Here is a 24,776-nt window from a genome sequence, read left to right as displayed (position 1 = left end):
GACCTCTTCGCACTCAATCGACCATAACTGGAGCTACAGAGGTCCAAATGAGGCGGTTTCAGTTGCGTTGGAAAGCTAACATTCAGGGCTTCAAAATGATATAAAATTTGCCATATGTTACTTCGCGTTCAGGGGCGCACACGCGCCATGTACGCGTGCGCGCCGATGCTGCCGTGGCCCACTAAAGTGAATTCGCCCCCCAGCGATTTTTGAAGCACTTTGTGCCCAACCCAACTCATTTCTAATGCTATTTCATGCAGAATTCAAGCTTGGGCAAAGGGAGAGCAATTGTTTGGTAGTATAGCATCATGTAGGTTAGTTTCTAGAGAGAGAAACTCCCTCTTCTCTCTAGAATTAGGTTAGGTTAATCTCTCTTAGATTTAGGTTCAATTACATGTTTTCATCTTGTTTCTTTTATGAATTCTTGCTTCTACTCTTTCATTCTCTTGATTTGTAATGTTAATTTCCCTTTTTGCTCTCTTTTATGTTCATGGATGCTTATGTTCAGTGACTGACCCAGAAAATTTTAGGAGTGGGGGCAAAAAAAAAAAAAAAAAAAATATATATATATATATATATATATATATATATATATATATTAAATAAATTTTGTTAAATATTATTAATTATATGGAGATATAAAAATTAAAAAGAGTTAGTGAATACTTTTATTCTTAAAATACTATTTATTACATATAATTTATAAAAAATATTTTTTATTTCTAAAATTTAAAATTAAAATATTTTAATTAAATTATAGATAACTTATTATCCTAAATAATCTTTTTATACACATTTAATAATAAAAGACTGAATTAACTGGCATATTAGCGCCTAATAATACATTAGTATTTATAATTTGAAATTAGAATTATATATAAATACTAGAAAAATTAAATCTTTATATGAAAAGTATGTTTATATAAAATAATAAAAACATAATTTTTATAATTTTTTTATTTTTTTAAATAATTAAATTTGTTATATATTTTTTAATTTAATTTTGATATAATGTTAGATAAATTATTTTATGTATCTGTTTAATTATATATTATAATTAAAATATTTTTTATCATTATTTTTAAAAATAAAAAATATATTCTAAATTAGTAAATTAATCAGTTCATTTTAAAATTTTATATGCAACATAAGTACATATAATAGAACAAAAGATAAAAAATAAGTAATAAGAATGAATAAATCGAGAATAAAATAAAATATATAAAGTCACGAAAAAAATAAAATATTAGATTAATACCTAAACTATAATTGTTTGAATTAAAAATTGTAATTGAAAATATCAAAAAGAAAAATAATGAAATTGAAAGATACATAGAGTCATGGAGAGCTATATAAAAAAAATTGGAGAATTTAAAATTTACTTTTTGATGAAGAGAAGATGACCATTAGACAAGAAATAGAAAAAGAAGGTTGAAAATATAAAAATAAGAAGAGGGTTTAAGAGAATAAAGAATTGACGGTACAATAATTAAATTTGATTAGGTTAAATAATAGTCAAAATGATAAAAAAATAAAAAAATAAATTTAAAACTTTAACTAATTGAATTTATTTTATTTGTAGTATGGTCATTTAAAATTTGAAGTGGGGGCATATTATATATAACTATATCTTTTAAAACAAAAATTAAAAACATCATGGGGGCAAGTGCCCCCTCATTTGTATGCTTGGGTTCGTCCCTGCTTATGTTGGATTTAGATCTCTTTTAATGAAATTTAATGTTTGATGTTCTTTTAATTGTTGAATTGAGTTGTGAATTTACTTTTCTTGCAATTGGTAGTTGGTAGATTTTACTATTTCTTGCTCATTTATTATGCTTCCTTTTTATGCCTTCCAAGTGTTTGACAAAATGCTTGGTTGGATGTTAGAGTAGATTTTGAGCATTCTTGGCTTGGAAAGAATAATTAGACAATCTTGAGTCATGAAAACCCAACTCATGTTGGTGATCTAGAGTTGTTAGCTAATATTATTTCCATTGACGATAATCTTTTGCTAATTTAATTAGTAAGTTGATTAGGACTTTTGGATTGAGATTAGCTAGTCCTATTAGACTTTCTCTCATGGAAGATAATATGATACCTTCTTCCAATGTTGGAGATGACGTAATAAGATAAATTCTTGTTTATATTTGTGACATGATTAACTAGTCTTGTTTGACTTTCTCCCTTTGTGTTGGAGTTGACTAAATAAGATGAATTGATCATTGTATGACTAGGATAGAAAGCCTATGATCTCAATCTTTGCCATGAATGTCTCTCTTTATTAATTGCTTTCTTTAATTGCTCTCTTTACTTTTCTTGTCATTTATTTTATTGCCCCTCTTATAAACCAAAACCCCCTTACCCCACTTCATAGCCAATAATTGACCACTTCATTGCAATTCCTTGTGAGACGACCCGGAGTCTAAATACTCCGGTTAATTTTCATTTGGGGTTTGTTAATTGTGACAACCAAAATTTTTGTATGAAAGGATTCTTGATTGGTTTGGAAACTATACTTCACAACGAGAATTCATTCATTTGAGAAAATTCTAAACCGTCAAAAATCTCTTCATCAAAATGGCGCCGTTGCCGGGGAGTTGCAATGGTGTTATGTTATTGGTTATTGTATATATGTGAATATTGTGAATAGCTTGATTTTTGGATTGCTTGTTAGTTTTTGCTAGTTTTAGGACTTTGTTTCATTATTTCTTGTTAGCTTTTATTTCTTATTTTCACTTTTCACTATGAATTCTCACTTTGGCTATGAGTGTGATTACAACTATGTTGTAGGAAATGGAAACTTCAATGAGGATGTGTATCAAAGATGGGACAATCAAAGGTGGGAGGAGCCATATGCATATGATCAATCCTCATGGCAACAACCTCCACCAATGCACTATGAAGAGGAGCCATTCTATGATGCATATCAATCCAATGGCTATGGTAAATCCTCTTGTGACTTTCAAGAACCACCACCATATGCCTATGAGCAATATCCCCAACATTACCATCAACCATACTCATACGCCACCTTTCACCAACCATCTTCATATGACCCTAATCCATACCAACAATCATATGAGCCATATGAACCACACATAGAGCCACCACCACTCCAACATCAACATTTTCAAGAGCCACCCCCTCCATACTATTACCAAGTAGAACCACCTCCAACGCATGCAAATTTTCAACCACAAGATGAATTCTACTTTTCGCCACAACCACCTTCCAACTATAATACCTTCTCCTCAAACAATGAACCCTCTCTTCCACCATCACCCCCCGATGAAGCCTCTATGCTAGAATTAAGGGATCTTGAATCTTATATCTTAAGGCAACACGAGGAGGATGAAAAGAATTTTGAGGAGTTAAGAGCAAAAATGACCATCATGGTAGAAGCCATTGGCAACATAGTCTCATCCTGCCTAAGCCTATGCGATCAAGGCACTTCCATTGTGGAATGTGGAGAAGCAATGAAGAAGCTTAGTGAGGGAGTGAACTTGAAGCTCCAGGGAGAAGAAGAGGAGTTAAAGCAAGAAATGCAACAAAAGGAGGAAGTAGAGATTATTAAAGAAGAGGAAGAAGTGGTTGAAGACTTAGGAGATGCGGAACCACCTTGGGAGTCTAAGATTGAAGAAAACCACTCCAAAATTATTGAAATTGATGCTAAGGAGGAATGTGCACAACCTCCAAGGCATATCTCTTATGAAGAATTGGATGGAATAGAGCAAGAATTGAGTCCCCTTGGTGATGAAGATCAAGCATCAAGTCTTAGTGGTGAAGAATCCTTTGAGCATGAAGAACCTTCTCTCGATGAAATGAAAAGCAATGTGGAGGTAAATGTCTCTCACCCTCCCATTTATGATTTGAGTAAGGGAAAAGAGTTAGATAAAAGTGTTGAACAAAGGATTGATATTAAGAGATCTTGTGAGGAGGTGGAGATCCTTAGAAAAAGGAGGATGGGAATTGAATATGCTTTAGCAAGACCCTTGGAATCACCTTTGCCTAGGTTGCCATCTACACCTTCATTTAAGTGGATGAAACTCATTTCTATTATCTTTGTTATCCCACTTGAATATGGCTTGCTTGAAACGGATGGTCAACTTAGGATGCTTTGTGGGATGAAGCGTAAAAGAAAGATATTTCGTGGTTGGCGTTGCAAATCAAGGCTCATTATGGTTGAAGCTTCAAGGAGTAAAGGTTGGACTAGTGCTGAATTGGATGGGTCTAGGAGGATAGTTTGGTACTTCCATGAGAATTCATCTCTCTTGCCACCCGGAGGAAACCACCATGATCAACTCAAGGACGGGTGTGAAAACAAAGTGTGGGATCCCGGATCGCACAAGGAAGATCAACTTTGGGAGCCTATGGTTTGTGAAGAACTCCATCAAAGCTTGGAGTTATTAACTTTGAATGATGAAGCACAATAGAAGTCCAAGCATTGGTGGATGTTCAAGGATGGATTCAAGCACAAGCCACCTTGATTAAGAGCTCCCCATAAGTCCAACTTAAGGACAATAAACAAAAGTACTAGGTGGGAGACACCCCACCATGGTAACATCTTTTCATCTTTTCCTTTTGTACATATTGGTAAAATAAGTTTAATTTCATGTTTTGTTTGATTAGTTGAGTTTAATTGGGAGTCTAGTAGGTTAAATAAGGTTTTATGATGTTTTGGTAGTTGTTTGGAGGTTTGGAATGCTTGGTTTGGTGCAAAAGCATAGAAAAATTTTGAAAAACAGAGCACCACCCACGCGCACGCACGCTCCACGCGTACGCGCGCCTCAAGCATTTTCGACTATCCACGCGGACGCGCCATGTACGCGTACGCGTGGATTGAATTTTTTCACTTCCCATACATTCACCCGAGAGTTGTGCCTGAAGTGTGCCAACTTGGTGCCCCAGGGCACGCGAACGCGTACCTTGCGCGTCCGCGTCGACTCTCTGCTTTGCCATGCACGCGTACGCGCACATGACGTGCATGCGTGGATTGCCCTGTTTCACCTTCTTTTCTTCTCTTCTTTCCATTTCTTTCCTTCTTCTCTTTTCTCTTTTTTTCTTTCCACCCTTCAAACATCATCCGACACTACGAAACATCATATAACACCATTTCTTTTAGTTAGTTAGTTGGTTTAATTTTTGTTTTCCATTATAAGTGTTGGATTACTAATCTTGTTTACTGTTTACTACTGCTGCTTATTGATAGTATGTTAGTTTAACATCATTGTTGTTATTGTCATTGTTGGATTCCTTTATTGAGGTTGCAATTTATTACTTGGTTTTGAATTTTCATGTTGAACATTTGCGAGCACCAAGTGAATGTTACATTGCCTTTAAGTTTCTTAACTCCTTTGAATTGCATGTTTTGGCCACCATGCATTCATCATCTATTGTTAGGCAATTGTATATTATCAATTCATTTTTTAGGATGCTTGTTCTAAGAGAACATCACCTATTTCATGCATTGAGATTCAGGAATAGTGAATTTGGATCTAAAGCTTACCTAGTGACATATTTTTGAGCTTTTCAAGCTTTGTGGACTATGCTTGCTATGTGATTGATCTTAACTCTCATACTTCTTTTCTTTAAGTTCCTTAGCATCCATGTCTTCCACCTCTATGTCACTTAGGTGTTGCAACAACTTCAATAAATGTCATTATTTGATGTGTGAGTTCTTTAAACCATTTTGTTCACCAAATTTACTTACACATCAATCAATGTCCATGCATTATCCAATTTCACAATTGCTTGATTAATTGCTTGAATGCTTTCATGCCTCTTTACTACTTGTGTGGTTGACTTAACCTACAAGTCTTTTAAAGTATCTCAAGCACACTAGAATGAGTGAATTGCATGTTTTCTTTTGTATAATTGTGACATGATTTTTAAATACTAGGGTGTGAGTTCTAAACCGCATGCAAGTTAGGATCCATACACTTATTTTTCATTAATGTCACACTAATTCACTCACTCATTTCTAGTGATTTACCTCATTCCAACAATCCATGCTTCCTTGCTTGTGTATTTACTTGTCTTATTATCTCCTGTTTTCTATGTTCAGGATGGATCATCATAAGCAAAAACGGAAGTGGAAGGAAGAACACGCAACACCGATTGACCTACTAGATGAAGGTAGCAACTCGGAAAGTCGTCGTACCCCTTTGCTCATCTTTGAGTGCACCGAGGACGGTGCAAACTTTTAAGTGTGGGGAGGTCGTCCGACCGCTCGGCATTTTTGGGTGACAAGTTTCTAATCCCAACACTTTTGCATTTTATTTTAGGATTTTCAGTTGCATTTTCTTATTTTGCATATGTATATATTAAGCTTAGTCAAAATCATGATATTTTCCAAGGATTTTATCTATAGGGCACCCCAATTGAAAAAAAAAAAATTTAGAACTTGCTTGAATCATATACATTGTGGATCATGTTTTTGAGCTAAGAACACAAGCATGTAAGTTTTGAGCCTTAACTGTGTGGTTACATCATATATGACCACTTATTTTCATTCTTGTGTGCATTATTCTCTTCCTATGATTGTAATCTTTGATTTGTTTAATTCTATATGTCCATTATTTTGTGTATACATGCATTTATATGATTGAGGCTACTGTTCAAATAGCTCACTTACCTAAATAAGCCTACCTTTTATCTTCCATTGATAACCAATTTGAGCCTATGCTTAACCCATTTGTTCTTAATTTTAGCACATTACAAGCCTAAGTGAAAAACAATAAATATCCCTTAATTTGGATCTTTGATTAGCTTAGGCTAGTGAGAGTGTTTATCATTTGATTTTGGGAGAGTTGGGAACATTGGATAGAGATAAAAGTGTGTTTTTTGTATTTGTGTTGAGAATCTTGGAAATTGGGTACATACTCATGTATTAATCATGTGTAAACCATATGCATTGATGTTCTTGTATATATATTTTAGTTTGAATAGAAAAAAATTAATGAAAAATAATAATAATAGTAATAAAAAAAGAAAGACAAAGAATTGCAATAAAAATGGGACAAAATGCCCCAAAGCAAGGTTCAATAAAAGTCAATGCATATGGGTGGTGATAAAAAAGAGAATGTATGAGTGTGTGAAAAAGTGAAGAATGGGTAGTTAGGTTTGTTTAGAATTGTATAGGTTGTCATAGGTTAGGTGGGAAGTTTAAGTTAATCAAAGATTCAAATTTCAAGCTCACTTGACCATATGCATTCTACCTTGACCCTAGCCCCATTACAACCTATGGGAAAGCCCTCATGATATTTGTATACATGCATAAAGTAATTGTTGATTGTTAGATGAAAAACAAATCTTGAAAAGTGTGATTAAGGGAGCATTGAGTGAATCAACCCCATACACTTGAGCGGATACACATCCGGTGAGGGTTCGATTGCTCAATTACATGTTTCCACCCATGATCATCTCTTTTCTTGCAAGTTTGTAAAATCTTTTTAATAATTCAATTTAATTATTGGTTGAGTGATTTCTATTGCCTTAGCCCTTGTGTTTGTATATGTATTCTTGGAAATTGATTTATCTTGACTAAGTGGATGCATTCGTATAGATAGGTTGCATGTAGTTAGTTTGCATTGAATAAATGTTGATGTCCCTTTGCTTCTTTCTTAATTTTAGCATGAGGACATGATTAGTTTAAGTGTGGGGAGATTTGATAAACCTCAATTTCGTGGTTTATCTTGTGCTTAATTTGGGAGATTTTATCACCTTTTCTCATATTTATTCAATAAAATAATATGGTTTTGTAATTCTCCCTTGAATTGTGCTTAAATGTGAAAACATGCGCTTTAGGCCCTAAAATTAGTAATTTTAATTCACTTTAATTCCATTTGATACCTTGATGTATTTTTTGAGTGATTTCAGGTTCATAGGGCAAGTATTGGATGGAAGAAGTGAGGAGAAAAGCATGCAAAGTGGGAGAACTCATGAAGAAATGAAGGAACCGTAAAGCTGTCAAGTCCAACCTCTTCGCACTCAATCGACAATAACTTGAGCTACAGAGGTCCAAATGAGGCGGTTCTAGTTGATTTGGAAAGCTAACATCTGGGGCTTCAAAATGATATAAAATTTGCCATATGTTATTTCGCGTTCAGGGGCGCGCACGCGCCATATACGCGTGCGCGCCGATGCTGCCGTGGCCCACTTAAGTGAATTCGCCCCCAGTGATTTTTGAAGCACTTTGGGCCCAACCCAACTCATTTCTAATGCTATTTCATGCAGAATTCAAGCTTGGGCAAAGGGGGAGCAATTGTTTGGTAGTATAGCATCATGTAGGTTAGTTTCTAGAGAGAGAAGCTCCCTCTTCTCTCTAGAATTAGGTTAGGTTAATCTCTCTTAGATTTAGGTTCAATTACATGTTTTCATCTTGTTTCTTTTATGAATTCTTGCTTCTACTCTTTCATTCTCTTGATTTGTAATGTTAATTTTCCTTTTTGCTCTCTTTTATATTCATGGATGCTTATGTTGGATTTAGATCTCTTTTAATGAAATTTAATGTTTGATGTTCTTTTAATTGTTGAATTGAGTTGTGAATTTACTTTTCTTGCAATTGGTAGTTGGTAGATTTTACTATTTCTTGCTCATTTATTATGCTTTCTTTTTTTGCCTTCCAAGTGTTTGACAAAATGCTTGGTTGGATGTTAGAGTAGATTTTGAGCATTTTTGGCTTGGAAAGAGTAATTAGGCAATCTTGAGTCATGAAAACCCAACTCATGTTGGTGATCTAGAGTTGTTAGCTAATATTGTTTCCATTGACGCTAATCTTTTGCTAATTTAATTAGTAAGTTGATTAGGACTTTTGGATTGAGATTAGCTAGTCTTATTAGACTTTCTCTTATGGAAGATAATATGATACCTTCTTCCAATGTTGGAGATGACGTAATAAGATAAATTCTTGTTTATATTTGTGACATGATTAACTAGTCTTGTTTGACTTTCTCCCTTTGTGTTGGAGTTGACTAAATAAGATGAATTGATCATTGTATGACTAGGATAGAAAGCCTATGATCTCAATCTTTGCCATGAATGTCTCTCTTTATTAATTTCTTTCTTTAATTGCTCTCTTTACTTTTCTTGTCATTTATTTTATTGCCCCTCTTATAAACCAAAACCCCCTTACCCCACTTCATAGCCAATAATTGACCACTTCATTGCAATTCCTTGTGAGACAACCCAAAGTCTAAATACTCCGGTTAATTTTCATTTAGGGTTTGTTAATTGTGACAACCAAAATTTTTGTATGAAAGGATTCTTGATTGGTTTGGAAACTATACTTCACAACGAGAATTCATTCATTTGAGAAAATTCTAAACCGTCAAAAATCTCTTCATCAATAGCATTCAACCAGAGTTGGAAGAGCTAGAGGGGACCTCCTACATAATTCGAAAATTGTTTCGATGGCAGTTGACTAGAGAGCCAAGTACTTCAAACAAGTGACCCAAAAGTAATTTGGCTAAATTAAACCTGTTTCCTTCATGTAGAAGGGCAGCGAGAGGGAGAAAGAGTTTTTGCATCTGGACACTTCGAGAACAGAAAACAATGGCATTCAACTAGTAAAACAGAAATACAACGTGCTCATTTTCGGTCACAGGTTCATTTTTCTAGCCCATGTTCTGAACAATAAATTCACTGTAAGAAGTCATGTGGACTATCCTATACTCCCGACTAGGTTGCATATCAGAAGTTAATTTGGGAGAGCTTATTGGAAGTCCAGTGATGGCAGCCACATCAAGAAGTGAGAGTCTGAACATTCCACAGGGAAGGTGAAAATTGTTTGTGGTCCTATTCCAGAAATTGACCAAAGCCCCAATCATCCAGGGGTGAGTTGAGGGTATAAAATGGGAGAGTCGAAGGAGGTCCTAGATGCAAAGAGCCCTCCAAGCAACATTCTTCTTCAATTCGAGACGACTATGCCAGGTCCTAAAATCAGCCCCTCGCGGAGTAATTTTAGGATTGTTCCTGAAGGGCTTTTGTGGATTGATAAAATGAAAAATGACGAGGTTTTGGTTGATAAGTAAATCTTTCCCTTGTGCGCTAAGAAATAAGTGGAGACGTTCGTTAACTTTCTCCAGAGACAAAATAGGGCCAATGAAACAGTGGGTTTCATCGTCAATAGTGAAAGGGATGAGAATCCTGGGATCATCAGTGTGAGGCTGAGGGTCTTCGATAATTTCATCATTAATCTGGTTGAGTATTTGCAAGGTTGGGGGAGTTTGGCGTTGAGCCATAGGGCCTTTGCCCATGTCTTGTGCAGCAACATGGGTTGAAGATGAAGCAGTTGTTGATTAAGGTGAGAAATGAGAAGGAGGAATTGCAGATGCATAGCAGAAAATAGTACAGAAGTAAAAGAAGAATTGTCACTTTGGAAGATATGGATTCGGAAAGGAAGACGATGGTAAGAAGTTTTAATTTAAAAAAAGAAGATTTTTTTCTTAACCGTTATTACAGAGGAGAATTCAAAAAGAAGGAGGCAACTTCGCGAAGAAGTTGAAGTGGTGGAAGAGAGAGATTGTGAATCGTGGAAAACGTGTCAAATGGATGGAAAGTTCATGGGGAAAGTGAATGACATTTATGATTAATCAAGGTGATTCCCGTTAATGATTAATTCAGGATTAAGTATTTAGTTTTCCAAAAATGATTTCGAGAACAAACACATTAATCCTAGGGGGCATTTTGTTGGTCAAAAATAATTTTGAAGGAGAAGGTTATTCGAATGATTAAGTAAGCTTTCGGAAGAGTTGTTGGTGTCGAAGGAGACGTATTCGGGGACATTGAGTAAGAGGTCGATTAACTTAGCAAATCGGGGAGTTATTCAAGTGAAGAAGATCGAAGATTTTTTTATCGAAGGTTATTTTGCAACTGTCACATGATCAGACAAAAGAGCGGGAACAGTTACCCACATTTTTGCACATGTGGGAATATCATCTTAAATTGATCAGTTAAGGAAATGGCTATAAATACTAGAAGGCTCAAAAATACAAATGTTGGAACTTTGCTTCAAAAATTACTCACGCACACTCACATCCCAACAAATTTCTGAGTCTGCTTCGAGTCAATTTTCTGTAGGGTTCCTTCCACTTGTTTTTATTTTCCATTTACATTTTCTGCAAATTTTACTTTTCTCGCAAAATTTATCTTTCAAACAACATTTAATTTTCTTATTCAATTTACATTTTCCAGTACTTTTATTTTTGAAATTCGAAGTCCTCTAATCTAATCGAAGGGATTTTATTGCTTTATTTTGATTCAATGCAACCATTTTAATTCCAGTCAATTTTATCTTCAAAACCTTTTACCCTTATTGTCTTTTCAGCCTTGTTTTCAAATCTTGTCTAATTTGAGGAACTTTGATACATTTCTAGAATACTGGTATTCGCAAAAAAGAGGAGTTGGTTTCGCTCCTAAACCATTAGAATCGAACTACCATCGATTTGCTAAAAATCGACAAAACACATATATTTAATTTCATTTTCATATACTCTTCCTATTAAAAATATTTACATGTGTATCTAATTAAATTTTATTCCATTAATAAAAATAATTATTTTTTATAATTTATATATAATTAATTATTCAAAAAAATGATAATAATAAAATGATTACGTAAAATATTTTACTATGTTTGTGCTCAAAATTAAACTATATATAATTATATATAATATAATAGGAGTGACAAAGCGGGACAGCCCGCCCCACCTAGGCCTGCCTAGGTTTGCCCTGCCAACTAAAGTGGGTTCAAAATGCTAGCCTATTCCACTTTATGGCGAATTGGTAGGTCGGCATCTACTTGTCTTTTTTTTTTGAAAAATAAAATTTATTAAAATTAAACAAAAAATAATATTTAAAAGATTAAATACAAATAAAAAATAGTCAAATTATAATATAAATTTTTTTATTATTTTTTTTTAATTTTTAAATTTACATAATTTAAGCATATATATAAAATTATAAAATAAAATAAATAAAGTTAATAACTAAAAAAAATAAAAAAATATTTAAAAAAATTATATAATTATTAATTTTATAGTAATAATAACTCTTATATTTAATAAAAAATAAAAATTTTTAACCCATCGGGCCGACTCTCCCGCCCCGTCAAAATCTGCAATTTTGATGGTACAAGTTTAGTAAATTTTTTTAATTTAACTAATTCCAAAATTTAGCCCAACCTATCGTTTTTAGTAAATTCGATGAATCGGCCCGATAAATTTACCCGTTTTGCCACTCCTATAATATATGCCTCGTATCTTCTTTTGAAGGAACTGCACATACGTGCAAACTAATTGACGATTTGTGAAATATGGATCTACCAGTACATAACCCATGAAAGCGACATATTATATTTATTCGCCACTTCAATATATTCACTCCTTCCATTGTATCTTTTTATATATAATAATATAAAATTTAGTAGTAGTTAACATATGTATATTGGCCTTTTAAAAATTTTCGTCGTTACTAGATTGGGTCCTTCAATGATTTAATTCTAAAAATTACTCTTAATATATATATATATATATATATATATATATATATATATATAGTTTCTTTTCTCACTAAAAAATTATTCGTTTTTTAAATTAATTCTTAAAATTTTTTTAATTAAATTTATTTTTTAAATATTTTTAATTAATTACCAATTCTTCTGTCACTTTTATTATTGATTCTATCAAAATTTACAGATGTAATACGTTAAGTGATATTACACTGATTACAGCACACATATAACCGTTCTAATTATTGTTAATACGATAAGTTTATGAAATTGGATCAAATTAATTTTAAATTAATAAAAATTTTAAAATATTAAAATCTCTCAATTTAAAATTAATTTGATTTAATTTCATAAACTTACATATTAGCAGTTAATTAGAACTATGGATATCACTTAACATGTCATATAATCAAATTTTAAAGCTATCAACAACAAAAATGATAAAAAGACAAATATAACTAATTTAAAATTTTTAAGGACGAACTTAATTAAAAATATTTTTTCAAAACTAATTTAAAAAACAAGTGATATAGTTAGGGATGAATTTATATTTACTCTTAAGAAAGAGCTATATATGATCATGATATATATATATATATATATATATATTGATGTGCTTTTGTGTCCCACTAAAGGAAAGATACAAATTGAAGCAAAGATATGGTCGCTTTACAGTTAAGATCACAAAGCAGAAGAAAAATATGAAAAATGTTGGAAATAATGAAGGTTCAAAAAACAGTTAACACTTAACAGTGACAAATCGATTCGAATGTAAGGTTCAAAGAGGCATACATTACCAGCTAATTAGGCATAAAGCTTGTTCTCGATGTTTTAGAATTCTTCAACGTACGACAATGACAAATAACAAGAAGCTAATAAAGAGTGGAAAATAATCATCAAATAGAAAGGTATATATATACTATATATGAAATATAATTATTGACCTAATCATATGTTTAATTAATTACCGAGTTACGTGAGATATATATGGTTAAGGTTCTACATTTGAGCTCAAATAGAATTGTAGTTAAATGTGTGCACTTCATTAGTTGACTTCATTACAGTTGACTATACCTTTTACTTGAAATTGGTAAGATAGGATTAATTAGGTTGGAAATCACTTAGGAAAAGATAAAAATCGAAAGGGAAAAGAAGCAATTTTGATTATATATTCACTAGTCCGTTGACTCATAAATAAACCTAGTATATATAGACATATAGTAGTGGGAATGGATAAATTTAAAAAATAATAAAAATCAACTACTAATAATTAGTCAACACAAATTTTCAATTTGTACTTTTAAAATTTTAGATGTTATTTTTTTTTTTTTTGGATGTTTAAATATTTGTAGATTAATTTTTCTTATTTCTCTATCAAGACGGGAGATTGTTACATGCTTTTCCATGAAGATTATAACCGTAACCTAGATATATATGGATTATAATCGTAATCTAGATGCATCAAGAATATATATATATAGCTGTGAAATAGATTTTACTACTAAATAAGCTATCATTAGAACTAATGTATTTTTTTTGTGATTAAACTAGAGAAAGAGAAAAAAAAAAAAAAGAAACAACATATAACTCAGAGCTAACAAATTTTGCTGAAAAGTATTTCCAATATTAAATTTTGGAGATAATAATTTCACATAATCGTAGCATTCTAAAGAACTTGATTTTGCTAGACTGTCTATAATCTAGTTATTTTTTTACAAGATAAGACTAAAATTTACCTCCCAATAAAAAAGAAGCATATTTCAGATTTTTAAGATAAGATCACTATCATTGCTAACATTAGCAGATAAACAGTTTTTAACGGCCAAAAAAACATCCAAAAAATCAAGCTCATAAATAATCGGACTTGAGCTCACATTTTCAAGAGAAATAATACATCTAAATGGATTTGATTAACATGGTTTTAAAAAAAGAAAAAGAAAAAAGAAAACTCACTTCATTTAGTTTTAACGTTAAATAAAATAAGAAGCCGTAAGAACAATAAACGCTCCTAGCTAGATACAATAATTTTACATTAAATGCCAATATGTCATTACATCTTAATACAATCAATACATCTAGATATAATTGTATACTTTTTTTATTCATATTAGCATGCGATTATTCAAAAATGAGAGAGAATATCTCTTATTCTTTTGCTATCAGATATCTTAGTCATCATGAATTGGTTTGCACACCTATATTAGCATGTAGAACGACTAAATCTTTATAGTAGTCTTTTAAATTCACGATTTTAGTTCTTCATATTCAAAATGAAAAAGTATACGTTACTAAGAGAGATTTTAGTTCTTCATATTCAAAATGAAAAAGTATACGTTACCAAGAGAGAGTCCGTCAACTATTACCAACACAAATTAAAATAAATTAAAATAAATTTATATGGCTAATTAGGTTTAATGTGGAGTCCATCAAAAACATTTTGAAAAAAATAAGAAAATGGTAAATGTGGATCAGGTTAACCTCAAACTAGAGAAACCCAATATCCCAATCCTTTCACGCAACCTCTTTCCTAAGAAACCATCGCCGAACGTCTCTCTTGTATAATTGGCCAAAATTTTCATTCACCGAGACGCCGCCGTGCCCAGTCTGCCAGTGACCGTCTCTCCCCCATTCCAATTAGATGCACCAACATCCTCGTGGAAGATAGATGCGACGTGCGTGCATGGTGGTGTCGTGAAACCGTTGTGCCGTGAACTATACCAGGTAATATCTCCGTCCTGATTTTAGTAACATCAATAAGAATCTACAATAGCCTTTCCATTTGCGACACAGACCCTTCTTCGAGCACCGATTAATAGTGTATGTGTCTGCGTTGAAGGCGAGTGCATCACAATATGTCCATGGATACACCAATTTTTGAAGAAGCATTGTACGGCAGTGCGTATGACGTGAGGGAGAATTTTAATTCCATCGACGTTAATGTTCCGTGTTTGAGTGAAGATGACACACCACATGTAGAACAGGTAATTCTTCTTTTAGTAGCGTCTTTGCTTAGGCCTTCTAGCATCCTTTTTTTTTAATGTTTTAAATCATGAGTTATTAACAGGGATTCACTTTGTTACATGAATTGTGTTTTATTATTTTTTAGTTTATCATGTGGAGATGATGTTTCCAACTTTGAGTAATTTTTTTTAATTTATTTTTATGGTTATGATAGTCCATAGTAATTTTTATTACCAGTTTAGTTTGGTTTGTCCATTAGTAGGTATTATCAAAAGTTAGCAGGGATACACTTTGTTGCATGAATTGTGTTATTATTTCTTAGTTTAGCATGTGGAGATGATGTTTCCAACTTTGAGTTTTTTTTTTTAATTTTTTTTAATTTTTTTTATGGTTTTGATCATCGATAGTAATTTTTTATACCAGTTTAGTTTGGGTTGTCAATTAGTAGGTATTTTCTGTTTGTTGGCGAAGTTTTTATTAGTGTTGAATGGTCGATGTGTATCTTATTTGGTGATATGTCCTCGTTTATCGATTTTAGGGAAAAGAATCTGAAGACGCTATTCAGAAAAAGGATGATGCTACGGTAAGCAATAATGAGGTGTGAAACATATTTTATTCTTCTCACAAAATTAGTGACATATTGGAAATTATTTAGATTGATGTGGTTTGTGTTGAATGATGCGTTTTTTTTTTAATAGATTTGCAGGTCCCGGATCACACTGGAATTCCAATGGAGGAAATCCCGTACATAGGATTGAGATTTGATTCGTTATAGCGGGCACAAGAGTTCTATTCTAATTATGCGAAGAAAGTTGAGTTTGTGACGAGGATTAGGAATACAAACTTTGACAAGACCAGGAAGGAATTAAAGGTACCTATTAATCAATCGATACACTGCAGTCGTGAAGGTTATCGGGAGTCTCGAGTGAAGGCAGCAATGCGGGTAAAGAGAATAACAACAGCTGGGTGCAAAGCAAGGATGTACGTGATGCTTGATAGGCATAATGATAATTGGCTGGTGACCAAGTTAGAATTGAAGCACACCCACGCGTGTTCTGCCGAGCAAGCTGTGCATTACAGTGAGTACAGGAAACTGACCATGCATGCCAAGTGTGTGATTCAGAATAACGATGAGGCTGGCATACGGCCTAACAAGAATTATCTCGCACTAGCGAACGAGGTTGGTGGGTCATCAAAGTTGGGTTACTCAGAAAAGGATGTTAGGAACTATATAACGAGGAATTTGCGCTGTGCTGATGTAGACGAAGATGTGAAGGAAATGATTAGATATTTCATGCAAATGAGAGCTATAAACCCGAATTTCTTCTATGCAGTTGATGTGAACGAAACTAACAAGTTTAAGAGTGCGATATGGGTAGATGCAAGATGCAGGGCATCGTATGAATATTTTGGAGATGTGGTATCATTTGATACAACGTACAGAAGGAACAAGTATGTTTGCGTTTTTGTCTCTATTATAAGGGTTTACATTTTTCCAACAATATTGTGATTTAGTAATTTTTGGCTGTCTTTATTGCAGGCATGGACTTCCGTTTGTGTCTTTCGTTGGTGTCAACCATCACGGCAAGTCCACACTACTCGGATGTGCTTTGTTGGGTAATGAGGAAATTCCTAGCTTTGAGTGGGTCTTTAAAAACTGGTTAAATTGCATGGGAAATCCCCCACAGGCCATCATCACGGACCAGTGCAAATCCATATTTGGCGTAATTAAGAATGTCTTCCCAAATACTAGACACCGATGGTGTATATGGCACATAATGAAGAAGATACCACATAAGCTCGGAGGATATGCTAAATACAGGGAAATAGATGATAAAATGCATGGCACTGTTTGGAATGCCCGTTCTAAAGAGTCTTTTGAGAAAGATTGGTGTGCATTCATTAATGAGTTTAACCTACACAAAAATAAATGGCTATCAGGTTTGTGCTTTATAGTGCTCTTGTATTATTTTTGGATGGTAGGTATGTTTGGAAGGTTCGGTTTTTACTTTACTCGATTTCAGCCCTCGTGTTAATCGGATGATTGGTAACCTATTTGGATACTTTTACGAAATATTTTTATTTGAGACGTCAATGTATAGTTGGTTCACTAAGTCTTTAGTGGTGTACTGTGATGTAGCTATTTATTCATGATGATGATTCCCGATTTGATATGTATGTTTTGGTTTTGTAGACCTTTACGAAGATCGTCGAATGTGGGTTCCAATATATTTCCAAGGTGAATTTTGGGCTGGTATGAGAAGTACCTAACAGAGTGAGAGTATGCACGCCTTTTTCGGTGGTTACCTGCATTGTAAAAGTGGACTGATTCAGTTCGTGCATGAGTATGACAATGTGCTTGGGAACAAAGAGCAAAAAGAATTGGAGGATGATGCTGCAGACTCTAAAGGAGTTGTCCCATGTTCATCGAGCTCTACAATTGAAAGACAATTTCAGCGTGAGTAGACAACCTCTAAGTTTAGAGAAGTCCAACATGAATTCAATAAAAGAGGGGATTGTTTAGTCCGTGGGGTCACTCAAGAGGGTGATTTATTTCGGGTGACCGTGAACGAGCAATACCTATTGTATGGGGAGCTTAGATCTTGGAAGTACAGTGTTGAGTTTGACCCCAAGACACACAAGGTTCGGTGCGAATGCAACATGTTTGGATCAAGAGGTATTATTTGTTGCCATTGTCTTGCTGTGTTGTTTTATTATGGAGTAGACACAGTACCATCTTGCTATGTTATTCCTTGATGGAGCAAGAATGTACAGCGAAAACACACTTTCATCAAGAGCAGCCATGACGAGAAGCGATTGAACGAAAGCCACAACTTATTTAGACGACTGTATTCACACTTCTACATTGTAGCACAAGATTTTGTGACATGTGAAGAAGAAGCAGCCATGTTACATTCGGGTCTTGATCAGTTAAGGTCAAAGTTGCTTGATTATCGTGCGAACTTGGTGTCCAGGCGTGTTCCAAGTTCACAAAATAGCACGGTCACACAGGGCGACCCCCATCTTGGTGAATCTGACATCCAAGGTCCTTCAAAGGTTTCAACGAAGGGTCGGCCGAGAATGAAGAGGCTTGGATCTGAACTCGATGCCTCAATCAAGAACTCTATGCGAAGAAAGAAGAAGAATCCACCGCTGGTATGTGTTTTCTTTTTCCATAGTTTCAAACCACTTGATAACTTGACTAAATGGATAAAGTTGTTAGTGTTATTCACTTTTTGTCTATGCATGTTTGTTATTTTTAAGATGTTCATCAAGCATTGAATCAAGATGTAGTGGGTTGTTCTGCAAGGAGAGCGAATGAATCACAGGAACATGGCGGGTTCTTGTCGTTGTTAAACTCATTTCGGCCTATTTAAAAGAATTTTGATTATAGATTTGTATGGAGATATCCCTTTTATTAAGAGTAACTTTTTTACTCTAATCATTGCCAATTTATTCAGGTTGTTAAATAAATAAACATTGTTAACAATGATATATCATTATTTATTGAGTATATGTTCATTGATTAATATTGTTAACTCCTGACAAGTTTGTTAACTTTAAAATTTGCTAAGCATTGAAGGTTATGTGATATTGATTAACAAACACGTAAGACACATCTCGTGGAAGACACATCCATATGAATACACCTAATTTAAAGTCATAATCGCAGAAGACACATCTCGCAGAATACACTAAAGACACATTCGTAAAAGACACATCTCATAGAAGACACATATCGTAGAAGACACTTCCTTGAACAAGACACATCCCTACGAAGACATATCCTAGAAAGTCACATCTAAAGACACTTCCTGGAAAAAGACACATCCCTATGAAGACACCTCGTAAAAAGTCACTGCTAGAGGATACTTCTTGAAAAAGACACATCCATATCTAGCCACCAGCAACAAGTCACAGCAGAAAACACCTCTCCCAGAGAAGACACATCTGAATTTAAACAACATCCAAACCAAAATATTGGTAAAAAACAGATGTACTGGGTGACAGATCTGTGAAAAGCCACCTGTAACAATCCACGGCTAAAACAGACACATAAATTAGAATTTACACCTCCACCAGAATACAGTTCCGTTTTCAGTGACCTGCGTGCAAAATGTGAGTAACAATGCATGACTAAGAGAAGTAGAGACATCCAGAGACATGTAGGAACCTCAACAGGTGTATTCATTGACAACAATTACACTTAAAGAATGCATTAGTTGTCGAGCCTGTGCAAAAAATTATCCCAAACCAAGGTGCAAAAGACAAAATCCATATAAACATGAAATGCATTATCATTGAATTAACCAACAAAGTTTGTCAAGGTCTAAAGTGCAACTACCTGTAAACAACCTAACAATCCAAAATAAATAGTCCCATTGTGTAGGGAAAGTAATTTGTCTAGTCCCAACAAAATATAGCATAGGATGTGAGGATATTCCCTCCACATGTAAACAAGGACGTTATCTAGAGCCTTCATCTTTTCATATGTTAGCTCCTTTTGGTGGACTTTTTCTTCGGCTTTCCTCCAACCCGCCGAAGTATGCTCTTTGTATCAGGAGCTGTGAATGGAGTTCTAACCTCCATACGTTTGTTCCTTGGTTGGTTGCGGCGCACAGGAGGTCGAGAATGGCTGTCAAAGGCATTCAAGGCAGCTCCAATGGATATATTCTTGTGACATAGGATGATGTCCAATATTATTTCCAGCTTGTATAACTTGACAACGTCCTGCATATAAAAATCAATGTTAAAGAAATGCTTATCGGTACAGACATTGACATGTGAATACAAAATATGGTAATAAGGTATATAGGTTAGCGAGCTCACATATTCCCAGTCATTTAGTTTCTTGTCTTCGGTCCAGTACTCCATGTATTTTATTGTATACACACCACAGTCAAATCTAAGCGAACGGAAAAAATACAATTTTATTAGTGGAACAACCCAATGTAACTAAACAATTAATACATTGCGAGATCTTGGAGGGAAGAATCACCCATTTGGCTGAATTGGCACAGAGGCATAAGTGCAAGGCAGGCCTTTTTGTGTGGGCCTATAAGTTGGGATGGCCACCTGTGTAATGTCTTCAATGATCCTCGCCTAAGACACAAACAACTAAACTTAAACAGAATACTACAAGAACGGTTAAATAGAACTTAACAGGGATGAGCTAGTGAGGTACCGCATATGAATCTAGCCTGCTCCGTGCTGTATCAGGTTTACTGTATATGCTATCCAGTACAAACAGCCTTTTCCCGGATACATCAAATGCATACACCCACCAGTGACGGGTGATATATACAGGGAAAAACCACTGCACAACCAACCATTGTAACTAGGTATATTACTTGCATTTACAAAGAAAAACAAATATCTTTTGTGATAGTGCTACGATTATAGTAAGTTATTGCACTGCAAACATACGTACCCAATTTCTATTTGAAGCGATTTTCTTGTCGAAATATCTAGTATCAGCACCAAATTTTTTACCCAATCCGACATACGTTGGATTCGGTCCATCATGATAGTTTTCCAGATTCTTTGGGACCAAAACCATTTCCTGTACAAGTACGAATTATCAAAAGTTCATAAACTGTACTGTAAATAAATGATTAATATTGACGTTTCCTTACCAGAATCCCCGGACATATGCAATAAAAGTCACGCGTGAATCTTTTGAGACCTGAATCATTGAATGCGCAACACATCCAGTGTACAACCTACATAACCGATTTGTAAACTCATTAATGTCGACAACGCGTGAGCAACAAACAAACTACAGAAACATGATTTTTTGTTACATACACTGTTATTTAGCCATGCACGTGGTCTCAGTGTGCACACATCCTCCCTTGATAGCACTAGGTGTGGTTTACCCTCATATGACGCCAAAGTTTCGTGGCTATCAAGAGAAGTGTTCACAGTCCATCCTCTGATTCTTTATTCTTCCCGCTCGGTGATTTTCCGACCCCGAAGTAATGGATGAATAGGTCGGGGAGGAGAGGGTAAGGGTGATTTAAAGAGGGGCGTTGTGGACTTGGAGTGCGGTAGGAAGAACCGCTAGGAATGATTGCCTGGATCGGGTCTATGCTAACGGGTCTTGATGGGTAAACGCCTTTTTCTATATTTGCCCATTTCATTTCGCACTCCGGATCCTGCTGAGATAAGATGGCAGGATGCCTGTTTGGAATTAAAAAAAAATACGGTGGTCAACCTTAGGAATTGTTTTGGAAGGGTATTTAAACAAAAAAAAAATTATACTACTACCGGAAATAATGTTATGTAGTAATAACTTGCCTATCAAAAAATTCAGAAGAATATTCCTCAACCCCTGGAAACTCAACCAATTCTGTTGATGGTGTTTTTGGTTCAGGAACAACTGTCTCAGTTGGTTGATTAGTTGATTGCGACTGCATGCTTGTGATGATTTTCCCTTCTACCATACCGCGCTGAGGTGTCTTCTTTTGAAGAGTTTTGATGCGGATTCTGATGCCAATGGGCTGGTCATCGTCGTCATCATCTTCTGAAGTCCCTGTTTGATGAGTTGTGCGCAATGATGCGCTGCTAAATCCCCCCTTCATGGTGGATCCCTGAAACCACAATATCAAACAAGTTTTTCACAAACTCCTCAAAGTGCTTTCACAGTACACAGAGAACCCAATGCTAAATGACAGAGCATTACACTTAGGTTTATTAACTAATGGCACAACCAATAACCAGTTTAACCATAACTTTATCCCTTGCAGATGTTCCAAACTGCATAGCTGCAAGTAATAAATACTAACAAGGAACATCTTGCTCACCTTAGGGTTCTCTTTTTCCTTTGTCTTATTAGTTGTGCCTGCATCCTCAGCCATCATAGATGATTGGGGTGTCATCCTTGATACAGATCTCTGGCGCAATCTCTTTGCAGTTGGCTCGTCGTCATCGTCATCACCGTCCGACGCAACTGCATGTGTATCCGAGTGCTTGGAAACCTCTCTAACTCCATCCCAGCGAGAAAATTCCTTAAATCACATCAACAACACAACTTCAACGTAAATGAAAGGTAAACATAGGCCTGACAGTTTACACGATATACATTTAACCACGAAAAAGAAATACTAAGCAAATGTTAATCCTAACTCACTTTTCTGTGGTCCACGTCTACTTGTTCAGGGCTTGGGTCACTTGTTTCCTCTATAGTAGCATCCTCCTTGCCATCATCTTCATTCTGGCCAGGTTCACCGCAATCCTGTTGTTCGCCATTAACTAGTAAGAAGACACATACATCTAACGCAGCATTTATCAAATACCGACATAATAAACGACACAACCGTTAGCGACATCTTCCATTGCTTAATAATAAAATGCAAAGCCATGATATTCATTCATTCAAAATATCCATTTTGCAGTCAATCGCATCATAAATCGAGCTATGAGTTAAAAATTGACTATTTTAGCACATAAGCAATAAATTGATTACCTCCAATTGAATAGTTTCTGCCATAGCGCTAAGTTCCTTGGCAGTCCATACGGAAAGCCACGGCTCAGGTTCTTGACAACCCTCGAGTTCACCGTGCTTTAGCTTCTGAAAGTACAACACCTGGAGATATTGTAAGAAGAAGTTAGCTTCAGGGATGCACATCTTAGTCACATTACATTGAATTTTAAATTAACAGCATTACCAGCAACCCAAGCATGCAGCCCTCACAGGATTTGTTCTTTTTATGTTGGTACTTCCTAATTTCCTGTTCTAGAGAATTAAAAATATGCAATGGCCAACGATATCTCGCCGGATCAGATACATCAAGGACTGTGTCGATGTGCCACGGGGAGATTACATGTTGCATGGTCGGACACAAAAACATCTTCAGCACCAGTAGAATGAAGTGTCTCCTGAACTCCATCCTGTCATCTTCAGTATCCATTGGACAATGCCTGACAAAATACCTCAGCTGCACAGTTTTCAATCGATGATACCTTGTTTTAATTGACACATGAGCAGCATTGCTACTGTCGAACGGTGGGAAGTCATCAACTGCACCATGGATATGTAAAAGATAGGGCAAGATGGATAGTGTCATACGTAGATAATAGCAATGAACATGAAGACCGAAACAACACTAACCAATTCAGTGGTATGTAATAAGTAAAGGTATACTCACCCCCGGGAGGGATACTAAAAAGACGCTGGAAGAGCTCCGGCACAATGCGGATGTTCCCATTTTCTAGCTTGAGGGTGCTCGTTTCAGTGTCATAGGCTTTGGCCAACATCACCATTATGCCTTGCCTCACTTGCCACTTCGGAACAAGCTTCAAGAAACCAAAACCAATTTCTTCAATCTCATCAAGCTTTGCTTGATCCTGATTGGTTTCCAGTTCTTTGAACAAGTCGGCGATGTAACATGGTGAGCATCTTGTCTCTAGTAATTTCTAGAAAACATACGACGGGACCGTCAGAATAAAAAAATTGAATATGAACTATAATAAGAACACAAAATTGTGTATGAGTTGTTACCGGCTTTCCCATGTATATAAGTTGGTCTCTACGTAAATAGCAGAAATTGATTCCAATTATAATCTTCACTTGTGTTATCCAAAGTCAACCACTCTAACATTACAGGAATTAATAATGAGAAAATCATTTATTCAACCTACTTATAATCATAGTACACTAATCTAATGTACAAGACACATCTGAGATAAAGTATGAACACTCTCAAAGGCAAATTATTATACACACCAATTATATTCTTAATTTGCTAACAAAAAACTCTTAGAAATAATTCAAAAAATCAGCTAAGTGTTAAAAGAAGTCTCAACCATTGTAAAATCATTATGGACCATTGCTCTTGTTGCACAGTGAATCATGAGGAAACCAAAGATGTACAGAAACACATGTTGCTCGCAACGGATTTCGTAAATAAAAAAATTACAGCATCTTGTTAACGTATTTGTATAATGATATGCCCAATTTCAGTAAGAAAAAAAATTTTACTGCACAATACAAAAAGACTATGTGTGCTTAAAATATACACTCATTCTCAAATAAAATTGTGGCTCCATGTATCACAAGAAAATTCACCGAAAGACATATTAACCTACCATGAACAACACACATTAAGCAAATTAAACTGAGAAAAAAATGAGTGAATGATGCTAAAATGAACAAGACACATCTAAGAATTAGTTGGTGTACTCCCAAATAAGAATTATAGAGCCAAAAAAATACAAATTTAATTTGCTAATATAAAGCTCATTTAACCATTTCTAAAACCGCAAATATCTAATAAAAAACACATAGATCTCAATGCATTGCTCA

The 24,776-nt window shown here is 34.8% G+C and overlaps 2 protein-coding genes across 2 annotated transcripts; both read right to left on the bottom strand.

The window, feature by feature from the left end:
- Positions 1-20,169: 20,169 nt before the first annotated feature.
- LOC148554173 (uncharacterized) lies at positions 20,170-21,180 on the bottom strand. The gene is made up of 4 exons (XM_088493059.1): positions 21,106-21,180; positions 20,901-21,032; positions 20,469-20,572; positions 20,170-20,200 (listed from the first exon to the last, which is right to left on the bottom strand). Exons 1-4 carry the CDS (start codon positions 21,178-21,180, stop codon positions 20,170-20,172), a joined length of 342 nt encoding a protein of 113 aa, XP_088349185.1.
- Positions 21,181-21,390: 210 nt separating this feature from the next.
- On the bottom strand, positions 21,391-23,984 carry LOC148554172 (uncharacterized). The gene is made up of 8 exons (XM_088495021.1): positions 23,973-23,984; positions 23,620-23,887; positions 23,140-23,492; positions 22,938-23,057; positions 22,602-22,706; positions 22,276-22,479; positions 21,770-22,062; positions 21,391-21,652 (listed from the first exon to the last, which is right to left on the bottom strand). The coding sequence occupies exons 1-8, from the start codon at positions 23,982-23,984 to the stop codon at positions 21,391-21,393; spliced, it is 1,617 nt and encodes a 538-aa protein (XP_088351147.1).
- Between the last annotated feature and the right edge of the window lie 792 nt (positions 23,985-24,776).

The sequence above is a fragment of the Arachis ipaensis genome, chromosome B7 (genome assembly GCF_059453495.1).
Source record: "Arachis ipaensis isolate K30076 ecotype BB chromosome B7, ASM5945349v1, whole genome shotgun sequence".
NCBI classification, from domain to species: Eukaryota; Viridiplantae; Streptophyta; class Magnoliopsida; order Fabales; family Fabaceae; genus Arachis; species Arachis ipaensis.
Note: the sequence above shows the minus strand (reverse complement) of the source record. Positions and strands in the feature narration are given on the sequence as shown.